Consider the following 20,289-nt stretch of genomic DNA (forward strand, 5'->3'; position numbering starts at 1 on the left):
GAGGGAGTGAAGCCCACACCATCGAGGATGAGAAGTGGATGCGATTGGAGGAGGCTTTGTGTTTTGAATGAAAATCCTTCAAACGTGTTCTAGGCTCTTTGATCTTGATCCCTTTGAACGCTGCCGATTCGATCAAACTTCGTGTCTTGGCTTTGTTGCCTTTTTGCAGCATTATTCATTGCCACTACATTTGATGGTTTCACGACGGGCCACGTTCACACTGTTCTCATGGAAATGCAAGTCAGAGCTTTGAAAAACCATGGAACTTAAATTGTTACATCTTCAGATGAGCATAGCAACGGCTTACGGAGTCCCACGAAAAGTACGCTCCATTTCACAAGTAATTTCTTTTTCTATTTCTCTGTTCTTTTCGTTCCCAATGTGATAATCTCGTGACAGCTTAAGCTCTCTGGAAAAACGAGAGGCTTGTAAAGACTGCCCGAGGTTCCAATGTTATTCAAGTAATTTCCATGTTTCAATGCTTTTTCATCTCTCCTGGTGTGGAGTATGGATGTTTTTACTAATCAACAGGAAATGGAAGAAAATGTTTCAGTTCGATCAAATTCGCTACTCCAGGGGACGACCATCGTTTCTGCGCATGATTTAAATTTAAATTATCAGAACTTGGTTCCTCAGTTTGGGGCCCGACTTGGGAAGAGCTGCTCATGCAGTTGAAAAATGGTCATCAATCTATGTGGTGTGCGACGCGTTACACTTGCGAGAGCCGTGCTTTGATCCCGCATTTAGCTTCGTCAAGTTTTATAACCAAACTGGCCTACCATGAACCGGAATGGAAGCCCCTGAATGCCCTCCTTCTTCAGCTGCGCCGCGATCACCCTGGGGCGCCACCAGTAGACAGTCACGAATCACCATAGTGCTGCAGTGAAGAGGACGATGCAAGTGCTCAAGATCCATCTCCCTTCCATTTGCTGGATTAAGGGTAAAATGTGTGGGAGATGTGGGCGAGTACATTTAAGCCAAACAGATGGAGTGGATCTATCCCTGTCACAGCAGCTTATTTGGGCATGGAAATGCTTGTGCAGCTATGATCTTAAAGAAGATCATAAAGATCAGTCCACCAACTCCTCTAGTTGGCACTTGAGCTCCTTGAGTTCTTTTTCGTTCAAACGATAGGGGGGATGAACCACTGCCTCAGCACCCTCGACCAGCTTAATCTTATGTTCTATCGGTCGTGTGGGGGGCAACCCTGTCGGTAACTCTTCCGGCATGGGATCCTGAAATTGGTCAAACACAGACCGCCATCTCGAGTGCCTCGAGAAATGCCTTGAGAAGTGCGAAGAAAACAACATTGCCCTCAACCCCGAGAAATGCGCCTTCTTCATCAAGTCTGGAGTACTTCTCGGCCACATTGTCTGCAAAGATGGCATACTCATCGACAAGGACAAAGTCGAAGTCATACTTCAGCTCGACCCGCCAAAGAACCAGAAGGACCTCCGAAGATTTCTCGGCAAGATCGGATACCACCGAAGATTCATCCACAAGTACGCCGACATCGCCAAACCTCTCACCGACGGTCTCCAGCTCGACGCCCAGTGGATCTGGTTGGACACTCAGCAGACAGCATTTGACAACCTCAAGCTCAAGCTCACTACTGCACCAATACTCGCCAAACCAGACTGGACCAAAGAGTTCCATATCCACGTTGACACCTCTGACATTGGCACTGGCACAGTGCTTAGCCAAGCCCAGAGGGACAACTGAGACCAGCCGATCTACTACGCAAGCAGACTACTCACCTCGACCGAACACAACTACACCACCACTGAGAAAGAAGCCCTCGGCATGGTTTACGCCCTCCAGAAGTTTCGGCACTACATTCTTTCGAGCAAAGTTGTCATTTTCGTTGACCACAAGGCCCTCCTTTACCTCATCAACAAGCCCATACTCTCCGGCCGAATTTCCAGATGGTTCCTTCTACTCCAAGAGTACAACTTCAAAATCGTCCACAAGCCCGGTCGACAGCATGAACAGGCCGACTTCCTCAGCTGCATCACCACCGGAGAATCGCCCAATCGACTCACTGACGATTTGCCTGACTCCAACCTTTTCCGAATTTCAGTACCAGCAACATGGCTCGACGACATCTTTGCCTACCTCAGCTCAGCAAAAGTCCCAGCTCAGCATACAACGCCAGACCAGAGAAAGACTTTTGTCTCGAAAACCCACCGATACTCCATCATCGGCGGCAGCCTCTACAAACTCGGCATCGACAACATACTTAGAAGATGCATCAAAGTTCCAGAGACCCTCCGGATTATAAACGAAGCACATTCTGGACCGTCTGGCGGCCACTTCGCCTCCGACACGACCGTCTGGAAGATTCTCCAGTCAGGACTCTGGTGGCCGACAATCTGGCGAGACACCGAAGACTTCTGCCGGAAATGCGATACCTGCTAGAGGAATCGACTTCCGCCGAAAACTCAGAGTCAACCGCTCAACCGCGCCTTTCCAGAGATGGGGACTCGACTTCGTTGGACCCCAAATCACCACAGCCTGGAAGAACCAGTACATCATTGTTGCCACCGACTACGCCACCAAATGGGCCGAAGCAGCTCCACTCAAGCAAGCAACCGCCAAGCCAACAGCCAAGTTCATCTACGAGAACATCATCACCCGCTTTGGAACACCACTCGAACTTGTCACCAACCGCGGCAGCCACTTCATCAACGAAACCATTGGACACCTTACCGAAGAGTTCCAGATCCGACACAAGACATCAACGCCCTACTACCTGCAAGGCAGCGGCCAAGCTGAAGCCACCAACAAGACCCTCAAGACAATTCTCAAGAAAGTCATCAGCGATTCCGGCAAAGATTGGGACGAGAAACTTGCAGACGTTCTCTGGGCCTACCGGACAGCATACAAGATCACCACCAACATGACACCGTTCAAGCTCGCCTTTGGAATAGAAGCCATAACAAACTCCATTTGACTCTATTTTGCATGTTGGTCCTGGCATTAGGATGTTGGATGCTCTAGGACTATTACAAGTTGTTATACCTTCACTCCTTAGGCTATATGCTCAAGAGTTGCACCATTCTCAAGTTCTATTGTTCCTTGGTTCTATGCTTAAAAGTTTAGCACCCTTTTTTCGTTCAGTGGCCCAAGGCTCTAAAACTCAAGTTTCACACTACTGTCCTTTAGACATATAGCATGTGGCATCTGGCACATAGAGGGTTTAAGTTTTGTTTCATGGTTATCCAATAGTAAATCACTATAGGATGAAGGGTGAAAACCACGTGTGCTACATTTTGTATAAGAGGTGAGTCTTAGCAAGTACTATCAATAAAATTGGGCAAATAGTCTTGTTGCATATGTAAAGATGAAAATGATGATTCGAATGGGTACACGTTTGGGTGCTAAGAGTTCGCATTTGTTCCTTGGGTATGGATTTTGGTTACCTTTTGTATCATATTGTATGAGGTTGCACTTGGGCTCATAAGAAGGATTTGAGGTGTATTGTTTTACATGAGTTTACACTTGGGCTCATGAGTGAAACATATTAGCAACTCAAAGTTGTATTTTGAGTTAGCAGGATTAATGTTAGTCTATCGATGGTTCAATGTATCATGGGTAAAAATAAACCTTCCCTAGGTTTGCTAAGAGTGGTAAATAGGTTGGTCTATAGCTATTTAGCATAGCATTAGTGAATCCTTCTTAGGCTTGATTATGAATGGATCAATCAAGACTGTAAGGATTAGTTTATTGGTTCAAATAATTATTCTCTCATAAACTTTTCTTGGATTGAATTGAAGGCAATGCGAATATAAACTTTGAATCTATCTCATAGTCTTCACTTTAATTTTGATTGAGAGTTGATCATGCATAGCTAACCTCTTTAAAGCATCCTCAAAGTTATTGACTAGTTGTGTTAGTGAGTTTATTGTGGTTAAGTTGGATTTAAGTGGTCATTTAGTCTGTGTTTGTCTATGTACTTGAGGTGTTACCTTCTTGTTGGACAAGTATAATTCGATGATGTGTGTTTAGTGTTTAGGTCTTATAAAGGCAAATTAAAGAGTGATTGTTGGTTGTTTGCAACTAGTGGTTACTTGTAGACTTTGTCAAGGACTTTTGACATTTGTTTTGCTCGATAAAGATTTATTAGTGATGGGCTTGTTTTGTTAGATGGTGTTGCGAAGGATCATGTCGTTAGACTTACATGATTTTTCTATGTTAGCATATTGACTCTACCTTTGTCAATATCATTTGGTTACGTTTAGTCCATGGTATTGAATTTCATTAAGTCTTGGATGTGGTGAATCACTCTTTGATGATGTGTTATCAATCACTCCTTGAGGATTGGTCTTAGGTTACTAATTAAGGTATCTTCGACTTTGGTTAACTTGGTTGCTATAGAGCTTTAAGTGGTAATTTACTTTTGCTTTTTATTAATTTTGTTATGGTGTTAATGGCATTCAAGTGATGCTTTGTTATTGACATTGTTAATATTGAGATTTAAGTAAGTGGGATGAGACGTCTCTCCATGGGATTAATAATGAGTTTTATTAGTTTCAATGGAGATTATATTAATGATTTGGCTGTAACTTTATGTTCTTAGCATTCGTGCATTTGCTAATTAGCAATTGTATTGGCATTCAAATAAACTGAGTGGCAAGTTGAGATAATTGTGTTCTAAACAAGATTATTTAATAAAGGTTGAGCTTTAGCTTTTCCTTGAAAAGTGATTTAGTCATAGACTATGCTACCTTTCCGAAAGAAAGAGTTAGTGATCGATATTGAAATATTTGAATCTTTGTTAGATTTGAGTTGGGGATATATTAATCATTGATGATTTTTCTTGTATTTGTTATGAAGTGAGTTATGTTTTGTTATAAATGGATTCATGGAGGATTATTTAGTGATCACTTGTTAAGTATAACTTCATTGTGCTTAGCTTTTGGATTGATGCAGATATGCTCTTTATTAGTTTTGTATTATAAAGTTTAATTTATGAATGTGTTAAGGAGGATATTATAAGTTGTGCCATGATTTCTTCTTTAGCATTAAAGTTAGTTTATGTAATACTCGTAATCATTGTTAGACAAGATTTAGTTATATGCTTTTTTAAACTTTTGATTTTTTGAGTTTTATGCTCATTGTTCCATTTGTTATGAGTTGTTGGGGAAAACATTTTAGTTTATTAACTTTGATGTTCAAGTTAGTATTTGCATCTGGCAATCATTAGTGATGATTGACTGTTATTTAGAATAGTTGATTATCCTTATCAAAGATTTTGCTAAATTATTGTTGATGTTGAATGATTTGCCATTCTTGGTAGATTGTTTCTTTGACAATGATTATGCATCTCTTTATTGTTTGGATGATTAATATTCTTTTATGATGGTTAGTTGTTCTCTTTGATAACTTATAGCTTTTTGTATTATCACATGTTCTTTGTGGTTTACTCTGCTTAAGTTTAAAATATTGGTAAGATGTTGCTGACACTTGCTTAAGCAATTTGAGTTTCTCCGTATTGTTGACTAGGATCTATTTAGGTTAGCTAGTGTGATAGTTAGCATGAATAATTGTTTATTTGTTTTACAATTTTTATTCTGTTTTGTTGATTGTTGTTTGAGTTGGTTTTAATAGATTAGGATATTATTTCTTTTGGATAATACATTCACAAGCATTTTGCTTACCATTCGATGATACTTTATATTCTTTAAGTTATATTTTGTAAGTTGTTTAGCATGCTATCTATAACTTTTGGTAGTTAAATTTTATCATTAAGTTTCTTGATGATATAATTTCTATTGAATTTTTTTGGATGGTGAATTCTATGTTTTCCAACTATATTAATCTTGGTGATTCCTATACTATCATTCTAATTTATCGGATGATAACTTACTTGGAATACATTTGCATTCTAATCTAAAATTTATTCACTAATAATTAAGTCTCTAAAATATCATTATCTCTGACTTTGATAGTGATCTTTGACTTTGGGCCAGTTTAGGCATATTGGTTTCGGCACTTTGTGTGCATGGTCAAATTTTTATTCATGGGATAGCTACTGTCAATTAATCACATCACCTGCCTCTCTGTTAATGTTTTTTATTTCATTAAAAAAGGCGTGACTATATAAACAACTTTAACCACCTGGTTACAGTAGTCTATCTAAACCTTATTGATATGTTTGGATTCTTTGCTCATGAGGGTTGGGGCATCTAGCTTCTTTCTATATATCCTTGCGAGTAGGGGTGTATCACACTCTTGTAAGCTAGGTGACACCCAAAGTAGCAAGGGTGGCTAGCTCCGTTAATCATTTTCTTGTCGACAATGGTCAAAAAATGTATGCATTAGACAAAGAGGTTACTTTAACTCATTTAAGTTGTGCATTTCTTATATAGTGTGATCACCGTGAATTTTTTCTAGAGTTGTTTCTTTGCCGGTGGTCTTGACTGGAGTATGCATTGACAAGGATGTCGATCTTCCCTAAGGGGGGGAGAGTGTCACAAATGTAACTTTGGGTATTAAAAGTTACCTATTTACTAGTCCTTTCGAATATTCTTTCCTTACTGTCACAACAGCAAGAGGTTGATATTGTTAGACTCGTTATCAATTCTCACTTGAGCTAGTTGAGAAATTGGTTAATGACCATATACTTAAATCGAATAAACATAAGATAGGAACTCTTATGTGTTTCTTGCTGAGTAGACTTAGCCTAGTTTGAGAAACTCTTGTAATTAGCTTGCACTTGCTAGGATCAAGAACCCCTGTGATATTGAGCTTAGTCCCTCAATATTCGCTAAATGATAACTGACCATGTTTGCCAAACACTCTTGCTATTGTGCCCTTTGTGTTATTCTTAATAATGGGCCTCTTATTCCGGTCCCAAATGCTATTTATGGAAAGTGTCTAGATTTGCTCATTTTGCATATCTATAGAATGTAGAAATTATTTTAAACACAACGGTGTTCATCCTGTGTCCAATTTCACAATCTAAAGACATTCTATATTTAATAAGTTTTAAGTTTATCCCAAAGACTTACTCCTAATACTAAGGGTCACTAAAGGTGAAAGCCCAAAGCGTATGTTCCTCAAGGGGGGGGGGGGGGGGGGGGCAAGGGTGTGGGGGGTTCCAAAAATAAAAAAGGGATAGTAGGTAGGTTGAGCATGGGTGATTAACTTAAGATATAGTTTAGCTCCCGTTAATGTATCTATTCTTGTTCTATGTCCAGCTTGGGTCTAAACCCAAGTTCTACACCATACTAGCTGATGGAGTACCCATGTCCTCATGTTAGGCAACCAATATGCTAAAATAGCACCAAACTCCATTTGGTTTTGTTTTGCATGTTAGTCCTTGTATTACGATGTTAGATGCTATAGAACTGTTCCAAGTTGCTTCATGGCCTATGTATTAATTCCGTTTCAAATCTATATACTATTAATAGTAAGTGTCTAGATCCACCCAAGAGGCATATCTACGGAATGTAGAGAGTGTCATAAACCCTATAGTGTTGTTCTTATTCCATTCTTCCATTTGTCCAAGCAAAGTCTGCCAAACACTTGAGTTATATGCAATTAGGACAATTACAACATTATAACTCCTATTATCGTCCACCTGTAGAATACAAAATGGATGACTTAATGTTAGTCTGTTTTCCCAATTTTACAATATGTGGTTTGTTTAAAAGGCTCTTTGCTCAATGAAAGGGACTATATCAAATGTTACAGCAAGTTGGATCACAAGTTTATGAGGTTTAGCATGACATCCAATAAGCCGATCCTCTAGAAATTGTACATATACAATGGCTAAAATGCTTCATACAAAGGGATCAAGAACAACTAACACTACTTACAGATACACTAATATCTTCTTCTGATGTTCCTTTAGATCCCGGCCTATCCACTACAAAACCATGATTGTCTTTTATCATTCTAAGAGAAGAGGATGATGTGAGGTCCAAAGTGTATGGCTACAATGTTGTATACTAATATTAATGTAGTGGGATTTTAATAATCATCGGATTGGTTTTAATTTGAACCACTCGCTCTTATATATAAACTAGGGTTTTTAGGTTAATTGATATGTACATTTTTATATTCCATACACTCACATTTTTTAGATAAATGTTTTATACAAATTGTGTTGCCAAATTATTGTATTCCTTTTTCTTATTTTAAAATAATCATCTTTCAATTATTGATCTTAAAAGAATTGCAATTAGGATATTTATGGAGATATAGTAAAATTTATTTTCATTAGATCTAATGAGATGATTGAGCAGAAAATCAAATTGCTATACCAAAAGTTTGAAACAGCTACCCACTCTTATCACTCCCCCTTTCAAGCCTATCAAATTCATGCCAGACTATCCTTGATAAACTTAAATGATACTTCCTTATTAGGCTTCCATTCCAACATTTCCATCCAGAACGATCAATCATGTTTACAACTTTTTTGCAGAATTGTCACCAAGAACTGCTTCCCCTGGGTGATGATGTTGCAAGCATTTGCCACAAATGTTCATCCCCATGAAGTGGAACATCTCTTTTTCAAAATCCTGCAAACCAATCTTGTTGTTTGGAACCCAATGATAGCTGCTCATCACAAACAACGCTGGCACACTCGCTTTATGAATCAATGCCAACATGGAGCCTCATTTCTTCTACCACAATTCTTACTGCACTTGCTTGTTTTGGGGATTTGGAGAAAGCGAAGGTAGTTTTTTATTCGATGGAGGAACACGATCTCATTGCCTGGAACACAATGCTTGCTGCCTATACACACAGTGACAATATGGACGAACTCACTGCTATCCCCCAGCAGATGCCAGAACTTGATATTGTCTCGTGGAACACAATTCTTTCAGCATACGCACGATCTGGGGATTCTCACACCACAGAACAAATCTTCCATCGCATGACTGAAGCTGATCTCGTCTCCAGCACCACAATGCTTAAATTTTATGCAGAGAGCCGCGAGACAGATCAAGCCCAACAAGTCTCTTATGGATTGCCACATTGCAATGACATCTCCTGGACAGTGATGATCAAAGCATATAGGGCTGCAAAGACCTTAACCTATGCTTTGATCTCTTTAACAAAGCCAGCAGTAGTGATGTGGGAAGCTATGCTATGCGTATATACCAAGGCCGGGATGGCTAAACAAATTTTTTATTCCATTCCCGCTACAGCCCTCATGCCAGCATATGTTCAATAAGACCATCACTTGAAGCGTCATGATCCACGGGTATGCCATGAAGGTCGCGCGAGTGATGCTTGGCGCCTATGCGAGCAATGGGGTCTTGGACGAGGCAAAAGGCTTCTTCGATTCCGAGCACGGTGATGGCGGCCGAGTAATTTCGCATTTGTTGAAAATACAGGGGCATTGTGAGAATCGGGCTCGCGACCTCTCGCACCCAAAACGAGAATCAAACCCATTAAGGACTAACGCCCTTCAAATATTTCAGTCATCGCTCCAGGCACGGCCCAGGACAAAATCAATAGACTGAAATCTGTGGATGTCACGGTTATAGAATCGCCAGCCAATATTGGTGAAGCAATGGACCAGGAATTTAAGAAGCGAAACCAATGTCGATCGGGAGGAATAACACGATACTTCTAATTGTTCTCCATTTTGATGTACTCTAAAGCTTTTAATCACAGGAGTGATTCTTACAGTCAATGGTGGACGCTCTCCACACGGATTGGAGAGAAGTAACTGTTGCTCTTGTTCCCAGAGACATGGGAGAGGATCTCTTGAATCATGTTGTTTGTCTTGTTTGTGCAATCCTTGGCATGGATTTCCTTGGACATGTCCCGGCTCATGCTTGCGCTCCTCCCATCAAACATATACTTGAACAGCGTGCACAAGCTTCCACCTTCCTTAATCTGGACTCCATACCAGATCTTGTCTCCAGCACATCTAGTCGAGTGGCACAAGTCCTCGAGTCGCCTCATCATGTGGCATCTCGTCCCGCCAATCACCACCAAGAGCTGGGAGTTCCTCGAGGCACAATCATCACGGTCTCTACTGCAGAGCTCTTGGGTGAGGAGGCTGTGAAGCTCTTGAGCTCTAGCACAGTGGAGGAAGTCCGGTGCCAGTAGCTTGGATGCCGATCGTGGCCAAAAGTCATGAAAATCCCTGTGGGAAGTGATAACTAACCCATCAATCTTGTATACTACCTTGCTGCTCGGATTTTTCTTGGGGACCATGGGAGGCTCCTCCTGGAGCTCACGCCTTCTCTTTGGAGCACTAATCTTGGTATCAACTTGTCCTTCCTTGTTTCGCTGCCTCTTCTTTCCCTTCTTGATTGCATCCATCGCCGCCACAGCGCTAGCCTTCTTGTCCACGCTCTCGATCACTGCCATTAAACCCTGATTGTGTGAATCCTAAAGGGCCCTTTTATATGGTAACAAAAAATGCAATCAAATCAAAATCTAGTACGGACCGCGAATATTTTATTGATCGTTTATAAGACATGCTCCGTTTAATATAAAGAATCAAATGAGTCCTAGTTCTTCCACTTCCCGACCTCGATCTTTCCGTTCCAAGCTTGACCGCGCCCACTCCAGCGATTGCGAGGTGAGGAGATTCCTTGCGTCGCTCAAGGAATGCTCGCGATCCCGGGATCTGGATTGGGGTAAGCAAATCCACGCCGAGGCGGAGTGCTGCGGCCTCGATTCCAATGCGTTCGTGGCGAGCAGCCTGGTGAATCTCTATGGCAAGTGCGGCTGCATGGACGAGGCGCGCAGGGCTTTCGACCGGATGAACTGCCCCGACCTCGTCGCGTGGAATTCTCTCATTCTGGGCTATGCCGTGAATGGGCATGGCGGGGTTGCGCTCCAGCTCTTCCTGGACATGGAATCGCGGGGCTTGAAAGGGAATTCTGTCACGTTTATTGGATTGCTCAAGGCCTGCGCGAGCCTCGCAGAGAAGGAGAATGGGATGGTTTTAGAAGATCTAGAGCTCGTCGTGAAGTTTTCTTCTCTTGAGAGAGGAATGGCTCTTCACTCCCTTGCCACTGCAAGGGGAATCGACACAAACGCTTTGGTAGCTAGCAGCCTGGTGGAAATGTATGCTCGGTGTGGAAGCGTGGTGGATGCGTGGAAGGTTTTTCATGGAGCTCCAAAGCGTGACGTAGTTCTATGGACTTCTTTGATGCAGGGTTTTGTAGAGAATGGGCAGAGCGAGGTGGTGCTTGAGCTCTTCGTGGAAATGCAACGAGACAGCAGTGGAGCAAATGCCAGAACCTTTGTTGCGGTGTTCCAGGCCATCACTTCTTTAGCAAAGAGGGAACGAGGAGAAGAAACTATCCATGGAAGGATACTCAAGCTGAAGTCTCTGGAAAGAGGTATGGCTTTTCACGCGCAAGCCTTGCGAATTACTAACCATCGCTTGGATATCTTTCTTCACAGCTGCTTGATCCAAATGTACGCGGCTTGTGGCAGCATGGGCGATGCTCTTGGAGTATTTAGCACCATTTTCCAGCCAAATCAAGTCTGCTGGACGGCATTGATGCTCGGGTACGTTGAAAACAGCCAGGCCGAAACAGCACTACATTTTTTCTTGCTAATGCAGCTCGAGGGATGTTCTCCAGACGTGTGGACGCTCGTTTGCGTGCTCAAAGCTTGTGGAAGCTCAGTAGCCTTGAGGCTTGGCCGGATACTTCACGAAGAGATCACGAGCTTGGGGTTCCAGTTCCAGGGAGCCGTGATCTCTTCGTTGGTAGATTTCTACAGCAGATGTGGGAGCATGGACGAAGCGGAGCTGGTTTTCAACTCGGTCTCGAGGAAGGATGCTGTGAGTTGGAGCTCACTTATCGCGGGCTACAGCCGCCAGGGAGACAACGATCGAGTGATCCAGCTCTTTGAGAAGATGTGTGACGAGGGTGTCAAGCCGGACGGTGTAACTTATGTCTCGGTGCTCGCGACTTGCAGCCGGGCTGGGATGATCGAGCAAGGCAAGAAATTTTTCCAGGAGATGACGTCTAGGTGTGGATTAGATCCGGGCATTGAGCACTACCACTGCATGATCGACATGCTGGGACGAGCAAAGCAGATCGAAGAAGCTCTGGAGATGGTGGAAGCTATGCCGTTCGAAGCCACAATGGTCACTTGGACGAGTTTGCTGGCTGCTTGCTCGAAGTGGAAGAATGGGAGAGTGGAGAAGATTGCTTGTGACAACATCGTCTCTCTCCTGCAGAAGATTTCTCCATAGCTCATTACACGGGCTTTTTAAAAGAGATCATGTCGATCTCAATGATAGCTTATGGTCAGTGTGATTCGATTGATTCCTTTCTTACTTTGGTGTCACCATCAAGATGAATGGCAATTGCCTCTACAAAGGAAGACAATTCCAAAAGTTGCGGGCAGACGGATGATCTCGACCTCTTGCATTACAAAAAATAGAAAATCTGTACCCAAGTGTTAGGCACCAGGTCAGGATAATAGGATAAGGAAAGGGCCCTGCAATCAAGTGATCACCCCTTTAGCTAGTTGGCTTAGGGTGTAAGGGATAGGATCCTAACATTGGTATCGGAGCCCAGTTCGATTCTCGTGGCTGACGAGTGGGGCAGGAATATTCTGAAGGAATATTCAACATGGTGGATCTAAAGGGAGAACCAAGGTTTGGTAAACCCTAAGAGAAGGACCATGGTGACTGGATGGTGGCCTAAGTATGATCGTGGACGATCATTCCCTGACGAGGGGGAGGATTGTTAGGCACCAGGTCAGGATAATAGGATAAGGAAAGGGCCCTGCAATCAAGTGATCACCCCTTTAGCTAGTTGGCTTAGGGTGTAAGGGATAGGATCCTAACACCAAGTGTGCATTATATCTTTAGAAATATTTTTCTTGACAAATTTTATAAAATTAAAACTATTTGATTTTCCTTTTCAAGCGGTGAGTGTTTGGAATATGGAAAGGGAATATAGAAAATGCACATATCAATTAGCCCAAAAACCTTAATTTATATATAGAAGCGAATGGTCTAGATTGAAATCAATTTGACAGTTACTAAAATCCCATTACACTAATATTAGTATATAGCATCGTATTGGCCCTCACATCATCCCTTCCTTTTGAAATAATGGAAGGCCGTCAAGGTTTTTTTGTAAATAGGCCAGGATTTGAAGGAACATTAGGAGGAGGCATCAGTGGATCTATAGATGATATTAATTGCTCCTGATCCCTTTGTATGAAGCGTTTCAACTGCTGCACATGCACAATCTCCAGAGGATTGGCTTGTTAGACATCATGCCAAACCTCATAAACTTGTGGTTCAACTTGCCACAACACCTAATACAGTACTTTTCACTGTGCAAGGAGCCCCTTAAATAAACCATATATTGTAAGATGGGGAAAACGGACTAACACCAAATCTTCCACGTTGTACTCCGTAGGTGGACAATGATGGGAGTTGTATTGCCATTGTTGTCCCACTTGTATGCGGCCTAAGTGTTCGGCAGACTCCACTTGGACAAGTGGAAGAATGCTCATCAAATACTGATCCTATGACCTAGCATCTGCAGCTTGTGGCAATCACGAAAGTAAACCCAGCTCCTTTGGTAATATTGGATCATAACCATATAGAAGTTTATATGGTAAAGCACTAACGGAACTCTGCACTCCTGTGACATATGCTTACCGAAGAGACGGCAAATAACCATCTTAATCCGAATGCTGAAAGTTCACATATTTCACAATCATCCCCTTGAATGTCCGAACAAGCCGTTCCACCAGACCGTCTGATTGTGGATGATAAGCACTCGTGAAAGTGTGGCGTATCCCCAACCGAGACATCAAAACATGAAATGCCTCAGCCATAAATGCGGGACGATTATCCGAAAGAATCCGCTCTGGACAATAATGCTAGAACACCACTCAATTAAGGAGGAAGTATCCAACAACAGTTGTAGAGGCGCTAGCAAGAGCCCCAACTTCCACCCAATAAGTCAAGTAGTTAGACGCAATAATAATATACTCATTGCCAGCAGTTGACTGTGGAAAAGGTCCCATAAGATCAAACGCCACCAACTCAAACGGATGGGAAATTGCAATTAACTCCAACCGTTTTTCCGCAACCCAAGGGGGAGTATTACGAGTTTAGCACCAAACGCAACTACGCACATACCGGATAATATCACGTCACATCTTCAACTAATAGAAAGACTTGCACAGCTTCTCGGTTACATGACGATGTCCCATATGCCCACCTAGAACAGGAGAATCATGGTAGGCATAGAAAAATTGCGGAATAAAGATAGAAGGCACCACCAGCCGTAAATGATCCTTAGGATCCGTCCCCACAAAATAAAAAAGGCCATCTTCAAAGCGATATTGAGAATGTAAATGCCGAAAAGGCAAATCATCAGTAAGTGATGTAGGATTCTCAAACGCATCTCAAAGCCTTCGAATCCACGGCTCAATCTTTTGAGCCTCACGAATCTTATCAAGAGAAGGTACATTTTGCTCTGCCCCTTGTGGACACTGAACATCAAGTACAGCAAACGCCGATGGCACAGAATCCTCGTCTAGAAAATCCACAGAGGCTGGAATAACAGGCTCATCAGAAACATGAGAAGAGAATAGAAAAGGAAGGGGAGCTCAAGAAAGGGCATCAGCATCAGCCATAGAACTCCCTGGGCGATGAACAACATCAAAATCATATATCTGAAGCTTCAAAGCCCATCAAGTTGTACAACCAACTACGTTCTTTCGCTTCAATAATGAAGTAACAGTAGCATGATCACCTTTAAGTAACATTCGAGAACCATGTAGATATGCATGAAGTTTCTCGAAACCCCAAACTGCTGCTAAACACTCCTTCTTTGTTGTGGAGTAGTTCATTTCTGCTGGTTGTAATGTACGGTTTATATACGCAATGGGATGGCGCTGACCAGGCACACTCGAGCTCTCTTGCATCAACACACCTTCAAGACTAATGTCAGAAGCATCCACGCGCAAAATAAAAGGTCAAGTGTAATCAGGATATGCCAAAACTAGAGGAGTCGTTAACAGTTTCTTGAGATCCCCGAACGCCCACTCATAATCCGGAGACCAGATGAAAGATGATGTTGATGACTTCAGCAATACTCACAACGGTGCAGTGCGATTAGAAAGATGATCCACAAAATGACCGAGATACTGCACCTTGCCCAAAAAGCGCTACACATCATTCACACAGTTCGGAGTAGAGAACTTTAGAATAGCCACAAGTTTGTTAGGATCAACTTGTAAACCCTCACGAGAAATACAGCACCCAAGATAAGTTGTATCCTTGGACCCAAACACGCACTTCGACTGCTTCAGCTTTAAACCAACGTTGCGTAGCCGATCCAACACTTTACAAACATCACGAACGTGCTCCTCCCACGTCCCTTCCGAGTGGATCAAGACATCATCAATAAAGTCAGCAGTCACCTTTGACATATTACAAAGAACATTGTCCATCATCCGCTAAATAGTTGCTGGAGCATTATTCAAACCAAACAGCATCACCAAGAACTCGTACAAATCAAATGGTGTACGAAAAACAGTCTTAGGAATATTTTCTTCGGCCATCGGTATTTGCCAGTACCCAGAAGCAAGATCTAACTTGGTGAATCAACGACTTCGCCCCAGACAATCCAAAAGATCAGTAGTGTGAGGAAGAGGGTACACATCAGGGATCGTCACTTCGTTTAACGGACGATAGTCAATGCAAAAACGAATACTCCCATCAAGTTTCGCCACAAAATGAGGTTCACATGCCCAAGGACTCCGCGACTTCCGAATAACACCCTTCTCCAACATCTCCTTGACATTTGCACGTAAAATCCGGATCTCCTTGGGTGATTGACAACGAATGAAAACCTTGATTGGACGAGCATCCTCGGTTGGAATTGGATGACGTGTGGCAATCTTGGCCCTAGACAATATGTCAAATTCAAAAGGATCAAAATACTCCTTCACGAGCCGGTCCACCACTGCAACACAAAGATCGTCAGAGAGATCGGAAAATGGAAGAGTAGAACAAGATGGAAACATAAGAGGAAATAGTGGGGGAACAAAAGTAATGGAAGCAGAGGTCGAAGTAAAGGGACAATGAGGTACAGAGAGGTACAGAAGTGAGAGGAATGGATGAAACATAAGGAAGTATGAGACAAGGGGGAGAAGCCTCAAAATCACACTTGGCATGATTGTGCTGCAACCAATCCATACCAAGAATGAGGTCAAAAGTTTGACTCGGCACCACCTGCAATGACTGCAACTCAAACTCGAGATCGCCCACACGCACAACCAGGTCCACCTTATTTTGTGCACATGCATGTGTACGGCCGTTGCCATAAAGAATGAAAACTAGTTCCGCCGCATGACGCAAGTGTAGATGGCAACGTGTGGCAACAGGTTGAGCAATAGAAGATAAACTCAAACCTGTATCAAACAACACAGAGAGAATAATAGAAGATTTCTTGTTATAAAAACGAGCTTAGAAAGTAAACATTGGATGAACCAGTGCCAAGTGAACCCTTTAATGATATTCCCAAAAGAAAGATGGAAGGGTCACTGACTTATTCGCACAAGATCCCTCCGTTACTCACACGACTCTTCGTTTCCCGGATGTATCTCAGTGTCCAAACCATCCACTGCAGTAGCACTAATGGGACGTTGCTGATGCCAAAGTCTCCACCCAGGAAATGGAGGTCGCCAATCCGAAAACCGTCGACAACGCCGATAAGTATGACCAACTTCATCACACGCCTAGTAGCGGACATCACGGCCACAACCACGTCCTCGACCTTGTCCTTGGACTCGAGCAGCAGCAGCATCAACCTCCATTGGAACAGGACCATCACTCAAAGGAAGTGGAGCTGAAGGACGTGTAGTGAAAAGTGGAAGAGGCGATGTCTCATAACGTTGTGCCAAGCGAAGAGCATCGTCAAGGGTGGTACGAGCAAGTGCATGCACAAGTCCGACAAAATCTTGACGAAGTGCTGGCCATAACATTCCTAGCTTGATCCGCTCCGACATATTTGGCTTCGCACGAAGCAAAAGACTTCGGAAACGAACGCTAAATTGCATCACCGACTCAGATGGCCCTTGGCGAAGATGATGCAATTGTTGGAAGGCATTATCACAGTTGTCGGCATGTCCGAAGGCGCGTTTGAAGACGTCCGGGAGAACACTCCAATCCTCACAAGTGGCTGTGCTCAGACCATTGTACCATTGCACCATTGCAACGCCGTCCCTTGGAGACACGTGAGAAACTCACGCAAACGTCGAGCATCATCCCAAGAATAATATGTGGCAATCACCATGAAGTGATCGAACCAATGGTCCACAAAATCCCCAGGATTCCCACGAAAGAACTCCGGCTGAACGCGAGGATTAGCACCAAGAGCAAGAGGAGTTGTACCACGTGCCGTGAATGCTGCCATCAATTAAGTTTGGTTGTTCAATTGCAAGCGCATAGCATCAAGCAATTGTATCAACTGTTGCTCCAGAGTCAAAGGAGGAGATTGCTAATTTGCCATGAAGACGGACAAAGAAAGAGCAAAAGAAGAGAAATAACAAAAAACGAGAAGGAAATGGGAGATCTAGACAATGCAAAAAAGTTAGATCTAAACCAAAATCCTGAAAGGGAAGAACAAAAGAAAAGGAATGGAAAAAGTTAAATCTAAATGATGCAAATGCTAGATCTAAACCAAAATCCCAAATTTAAGCACTCCTTAGGGACAATCAAAAGCACCCCGCATTTCCACCAATGTGAGTGCTTAGAATATGGAAAGGGAATACAGAAAATGCGCATATCAATTAACCCAAAAACCTTAGCTTATATATAGGAGCAAATGGTCCAAATTAAAACCAATTCAATGGCTACCAAAATCCAACTACACTAATATTAGTATACAACATCGTAACTGTACACTTGGCCTTCACAAAGCCTAAGTTTTTATAAAAGCTTTTGTTGCAAAATGCTTTTTCTTATTTAAAATAACCATCTTTCACTAAGAATTGCATATGAATAAAGGGGCATATTTGCAAGTAGATATATGGCAAAATTTCTTTTGGTTGATAATGATCTAACCAGATGACTGAGCAGAAAAGCAAATTACTATGCCAAGAGCTTGAAACAGCTATCCGCTCTTGTCACACCCTCCCTCAAGCCCATCAAATTCATGCGAAACTATCCTTAATAGACTTGAATGACACTTCCTCATTGGTCTTTCTTTCCAATATTTCCATCCAGATGTTTGGACGATGCGGCAGCATCAGTCATGCTTACCAAATCTTTTGCAGAATTGTCACCAAAGACTGCTTCTCCTGGGTGATGATGTTGCAAGCATTTGCCACAAATGGTCATCTCCATGAAGCGGAACATCTCTTTTTCAAAATCCCACAAACCAACCTTGTTGTTTGGAACGCAATGATAGCTGCTTACATCACAAACAACGCTCTTCTCAAGGCACAGTCACTTTAGGAATCAATGCCAGAATGGAATCTCATTTCTTCTACCACAATTCTTACTGCACTTGCTTGTTCTGGGAAGGGAAGGTAGTTTTATGTTCGATGGAGGAACACGATCTCATCGCCTGGAACGCAATGCTTGCTGCCTATACACACAGTGACAATATGGACGAACTCACTGTTATCCCCCAACAGATGCCAGAACTCGATATTGTCTCGTGGAACACAATTCTGTCAGCATACGCACGATCTGGGGATTCTCACACCACAGAACAAATCTTCCATCGCATGATTGAAGCTGATCTTGTCTCCAGCACCACAATGCTTAAATTTTATGCAGAGAGCCGCGAGACAGATCAAGCCCAACAAGTCTCTGATGGATTGCCACATTGCAATGACATCTCCTGGACAGTGATGATCAAAGCATATAGGGCTGCAAGGACCTTAACCCATGCTTTGATCTCTTTAACAAAGCCAGCAGCAGTGATGTGGGAAGCTATGCTATGCGTATATACCAAGGCCCGGATGGCTAAACAAATTTTTATTCCATGCCCGCTACAACCCTTGTGCCAGCATATGTTCAATAAGACCATCACTTGAAGCGTCATGATCCACGGGTAAGCATCACTCGCGCGACCTTCATGGCATGGCGCCTATGCGAGCAAGGGTCTTGGACGAGGCAAAAGGCTTCTTCGATTCCGAGCACGGTGATGGCGGCCGAGTAATTTCGCATTTGTTGAAAATACAGGGGCATTGTGAGAATCGGGCTCGCGACCTCTCGCACCCAAAACGAGAATCATACCCATTAAGGACTAACGCCCTTTAAATATTTCAGTCATCGCTCCAGGCACGGCCCAGGACAAAATCAATAGACTGAAATCTGTGGATGTCACGGTTATAGAATCGCCAGCCAATATTGGTGAAGCAATGGACCAGGAATTTAAGAAGCGAAACCAATGTCGATCGGGAGGAATAACACGATACTTCTAATTGTTCTCCATTTTGATGTACTCTAAAGCTTTTAATCACAGGAGTGATTCTTACAGTCAATGGTGGACGCTCTCTACACGGATTGGAGAGAAGTAACTGTTGCTCTTGTTCCCAGAGACATGGGAGAGGATCTCTTGAATCATGTTGTTTGTCTTGTTTGTGCAATCCTTGGCATGGATTTCCTTGGACATGTCCCGGCTCATGCTTGCGCTCCTCCCATCAAACATATACTTGAACAGCGTGCACAAGCTTCCACCTTCCTTAATCTGGACTCCATACCAGATCTTGTCTCCAGCACATCTAGTCGAGTGGCACAAGTCCTCGAGTCGCCTCATCATGTGGCATCTCGTCCCGCCAATCACCACCAAGAGCTGGGAGTTCCTCGAGGCACAATCATCACGGTCTCTACTGCAGAGCTCTTGGGTGAGGAGGCTGTGAAGCTCTTGAGCTCTAGCACAGTGGAGGAAGTCCGGTGCCAGTAGCTTGGATGCCGATCGCGGCCAAAAGTCATGAAAATCCCTGTGGGAAGTGATAACTAACCCATCAATCTTGTATACTACCTTGCTGCTCGGATTTTTCTTGGGGACCATGGGAGGCTCCTCCTGGAGCTCACGCCTTCTCTTTGGAGCACTAATCTTGGTATCAACTTGTCCTTCCTTGTTTCGCTGCCTCTTCTTTCCCTTCTTGATTGCATCCATCGCCGCCACAGCGCTAGCCTTCTTGTCCACGCTCTCGATCACTGCCATTAAACCCTGATTGTGTGAATCCTAAAGGGCCCTTTTATATGGTAACAAAAAATGCAATCAAATCAAAATCTAGTACGGACCGCGAATATTTTATTGATCGTTTATAAGACATGCTCCGTTTAATATAAAGAATCAA

The 20,289-nt window shown here is 43.0% G+C and overlaps 3 protein-coding genes across 3 annotated transcripts; all 3 read left to right on the plus strand.

Annotated features, from left to right (window-relative positions):
• Positions 1-8,701: 8,701 nt before the first annotated feature.
• LOC112350540 (pentatricopeptide repeat-containing protein At4g02750-like) lies at positions 8,702-9,479 on the plus strand. The gene is made up of 2 exons (XM_024686874.1): positions 8,702-9,106; positions 9,231-9,479. Exons 1-2 carry the CDS (start codon positions 8,702-8,704, stop codon positions 9,477-9,479), a joined length of 654 nt encoding a protein of 217 aa, XP_024542642.1.
• A 995-nt stretch (positions 9,480-10,474) lies between these two features.
• On the plus strand, positions 10,475-12,271 carry LOC112350541 (pentatricopeptide repeat-containing protein At2g33680-like). Its single transcript, XM_024686875.1, has 3 exons — positions 10,475-11,321; positions 11,386-11,493; positions 11,549-12,271. Exons 1-2 carry the CDS (start codon positions 10,475-10,477, stop codon positions 11,391-11,393), a joined length of 855 nt encoding a protein of 284 aa, XP_024542643.1. The 3' UTR covers positions 11,394-11,493; positions 11,549-12,271.
• On the plus strand, positions 11,420-12,187 carry LOC112350542 (putative pentatricopeptide repeat-containing protein At1g68930). Its single transcript, XM_024686876.1, has one exon. The coding sequence runs from the start codon at positions 11,420-11,422 to the stop codon at positions 12,185-12,187; it is 768 nt and encodes a 255-aa protein (XP_024542644.1).
• Positions 12,272-20,289: the final 8,018 nt, after the last annotated feature.

Source organism: Selaginella moellendorffii, unplaced genomic scaffold (assembly GCF_000143415.4).
Source record: "Selaginella moellendorffii unplaced genomic scaffold, v1.0 SELMOscaffold_51, whole genome shotgun sequence".
NCBI classification, from domain to species: domain Eukaryota; kingdom Viridiplantae; phylum Streptophyta; class Lycopodiopsida; order Selaginellales; family Selaginellaceae; genus Selaginella; species Selaginella moellendorffii.